Here is a 3,823-nt window from a genome sequence, read left to right on the forward strand (position 1 = left end):
CTAGACACCCATATAATACATGCATGCACATAGATTTCTACTGCTGGGAGACAAATAGGCACTTCTGGGCTGTGATTCATGTGATTTGCTTTAATGACTGGAGTCATAACAGAGTACATTACACACAGAGGTGCCTATTTCTTCCTAGAGGGAGGAAATACCAATTGGTTGAAAGATTTACTTGAGCAACAACATTGTTTATCCCAGCTTTAATTATTTGTATTTTTATCAATATCAATCTGTAACTTTTTGGTGAATTGTGCAAAAAGTCTACTTTTTAATTAGCTTTAAGGTCTGAGAAATCCAGCATTGATGGTTCAATAACTGTTGAAAGAGCCATTATTAACCCAACATGTGATTAAGTTATTTACATTTACACACCATCTGCAAAGTAGCTTTAGGAACAGCAAAGACAAGGCTCAGATTGCCCAGAGGCTTCCAGGGGAATTAGCACCAACACTCACTGTGACATTTGGAAGGACAAAACACCTCCAGTTTAACCTGCAACTTCACTTGCAGAAACCAGGTTTTGAGTGGAAAAGCCTCATTTCAAGTGCCGACCACAAGCCTTAGCATGTACAGTGGAGAGTTATGTGATTGATTATATGATGTCCCGTAGTCCTTTGGGTCTCTCTCATTCTCCTCTGAACCTTAGCAACCTGGAAACCCATGCCCAGGGTAGACCAGGCTTTCTTTGTAGTCATTGAACAGAGTAATGAGATGAATAGGACGAATCAAGGTGCTAAGAGGGGCTGCTCATGCACATCGACCACTGATGGTGAATGAGGTTGGGCTTCATCTCGCCCACCTTCAGCTAGGCAGGAGTTACATGGCTAATCAGTGTCAGATACCTTACAATTGAGAGATACATTAGAGAGAAATCACCTCAATACACCTTCACAGAGCCCTCAGTTCAATGACTCCTACTCAGTAACAGCAACAACGAAATACCCTCCTGGTCACCAGCTTCCTCCACTCACTGCCTTCTCCCAACCACTCTCATGAAGGCAGCCTTCACCTCCCTGTTCCTCAAGCTGTAGACCAAGGGGTTTAAAGTGGGGGTCATGATGGTGTAGAACAACGTGGCTGTTTTGTTCTCATCCAACGCAAAGGTGGAGCTGGGGCGCAGGTACATGAACAAGATTGCCCCATAGAACATGGTGACAACCATCAGGTGGGATGTGCAAGTGGAGAAGGCTTTTCTCCTGCCTTCCTTTGAGTGGATCCTCAGGACAGCAGGAAGGATATAAGCATAGGAGATAAAGATGATGGTCATGGTGCTGACACAGTTTATGCTGACGAGAGCAAGGATGACCACCTCGTAGGTGTGGGTATTGGAGCAGGAGAGAGCTAAGAGTGGGGCAATGTCACAGAAGTAGTGGTTGATAACATTGGAGCGGCAGAAGGAGAAGGTAAAGATGAAAGTGGTGTGGGTCACTGCATGGAAGACACTGACAGCATAGGAACCAGCCACAAGCCACCAGCACATCCATCCACACATGATGGTGGGGTACAGGAGGGGTTTGCAGATAGCCACATACCTGTCATAGGCCATCACAGCCAGCAAGAGGCACTCAGTGACCCCAAAAATGACGAAGAAGCAGAGCTGGGCTGCACACCCCGAAAAGCTGATGGTTTTCTCCCCTGTCAAGATCTGCACTAGCATTTTGGGGACGATGATGGAGGAGTAGCAGATGTCGACAAAAGCCAAGTGGCTGAGGAAACAGTACATGGGGGTGTGAAGGTGAAGATCAGTCCTGATTAATACAATGATCCCAAAGTTCCCCAAAAGGGTCACCATGTATGTGGCCAGGAAAGCCATGAAAAGGGGGACCTGGAGGTCTGGGCGTGTGGTCAGCCCTAAAAGAATGAACTCATGCACGTCGGTGTGATTGACGGGTGTCATCCTCTGTAATGCACCAACCTGCAGAAGATAGGTAAAATGGAAGAGAATGATTTGGGCAGCTCAACAGGACCCTCCGCTTCCTCGATGTCACCAAAGGGAGGCAGAACCCTTTCTACTGGAGGGTCAGTTGGACTCTGGATAGCTCTTGGAATTGATTTGGGCTTTTAGAAGAGACAAGCCCTCCATCTAGTGGCTACAAGAAGATCCTAAAACCAAAGCCTACTTGTCAAGCTTAGCAGCGAGAACACCCACTTCGGTTTAGCTCAGCATTTCATCTCTGCAACTTCCTATTTGTGCCTTCCTGGGGACATTTAACACAGGAGGATGGTCACTAACTGGGCAATTCTTAGAAGCTGGGTTGGAATTGGATGATCTTAAGATCCTTTCCAACTCTAACTATTCTATGGTCAAGGTTTAACCCTTATCTGGCAACTAAGCCCCACACAGTTCAGCAATAACTAAAACACCCTGGAGTTATCAACACCATTTCAGCACCAATCCAAACTGTAGCCCCATAGTAGCTACTATGAAGGTAATTCACCCTATCCCAGCCCAAACCAGCACAGACATTGAATGCATTTTGAGTTTTCCTTAGTAAATGATGGATACATTTTAAAAATAGTTGCTGTTTTCCAAAATAAACCAACATGGAACAAGTTCACTTGAAGAAATCCTTTTCCTCTTGACTTTCATTTCCCTTTGCAAAGCAAAACAGAGCAGAAACATGGGCATTTGTCTTTTAAAGCTGAGATGAACACACAGTTTTCACTATATACAGTCCATAGGAAAGGAAATTCAAGGTGTCACGGCGGTGGAGACATTTGGAGGGTCTATGCAGCTCCTTCAGCAACTGGGATGAGTTTGGCTGTTCCTGCAGATGATGACTGAGACCACATTCATCTTCAAACAGACGCTGAGAGTGGGTTTTAACGCTCTTTCTTTATAAGCTGCACTGAGGGTGATTTGCTGCTGCATCTTCCAAGGGCAGACAAGTCCTCTCTGTAGTTTTTGGTGTTCAAGATGTATTTATACTAATTTCTGTGACCTCAGAGGTGTTCTGCTCCATGGGGAATAGAAGCTTGACAACAAGCAAAATCCACCCAGAGCATCAATCTCTTCATCTCCAGGCTCACTAATGAAGCCCAGGAAAAATTCACTGTAAATATGTGCATTTAAGGAGATGTCTTCCCCCTTCTCCCACACTGAGGAAATGGAGTGGGTGCAAAGTGCATGTCTACATGATTCGCCCCTGAATATTCTCATACCCTTCCCAACTGTCTCTCCTAGTGCCACTTAAACAGGATTTCAGCAATGCAAAGATAATTCCTGCAACCATTTCTGTTGCCACAGTTGCCCCTTGTTAACATCTTCTTGCTCTATAACCCACGACAAATTCTGATCTTTGCCTTTGCTGGCTACAGTAAGACACTAATTGTCCCCACACCAAGTTTTTACCATTTCATTGGGGTGTTTCTTTATTTTTGCTATGAGCAGCAATGAGAAGGGCAAGGCAACTGCAACCACCAAAACACAAATCAATACTACAACCATAGTACTCCTGTAACAAAATCCGTTTCATTGATATCTGTCCACTGGGTCCATGCACCATGACACGTATTATCCGCCACACTTTGATCGTCATGTATAGATTCATGAAACACTTCCCTGTCTGATTTCTCCAAGAGATTTTAGTTTACAGAGCAGGAGGTCTCACTGTATTAATTTGCACCATAGAACCCCAGCCTGAGCTGTGTTGGAAGGGAGCTTAAAGCTCCTCCAGCTCCAACCCCTACCACGGGCAGGGACACCTTCCACTAGAGCAGGTTGCTCCAAGCCCCTGTGTCCAACCTGGCCTTGAACACTGCCAGGGATGGGGCAGCCACAGCTTCTCTGGGCACCCTGTGCCAGCGCCTCAGC

The 3,823-nt window shown here is 45.6% G+C and overlaps 1 protein-coding gene across 1 annotated transcript; it reads right to left on the reverse strand.

The window, feature by feature from the left end:
- Positions 1–976: 976 nt before the first annotated feature.
- Positions 977–1,906, reverse strand: LOC104399706 (olfactory receptor 1019-like). Its single transcript, XM_010016204.1, has one exon. It carries the CDS (start codon positions 1,904–1,906, stop codon positions 977–979), a length of 930 nt encoding a protein of 309 aa, XP_010014506.1.
- Positions 1,907–3,823: the final 1,917 nt, after the last annotated feature.

This window comes from Nestor notabilis, unplaced genomic scaffold, assembly GCF_000696875.1.
Source record: "Nestor notabilis isolate BGI_N333 unplaced genomic scaffold, ASM69687v1 scaffold30526, whole genome shotgun sequence".
NCBI lineage: Eukaryota > Metazoa > Chordata > Aves > Psittaciformes > Psittacidae > Nestor > Nestor notabilis.

Coding starts and splice junctions, on each gene's coding strand:
- LOC104399706 (XM_010016204.1), bottom strand. CDS start 1,906: ATGACACCCGTCAATCACACCGACGTGCATGAGTTCATTCTTTTAGGG.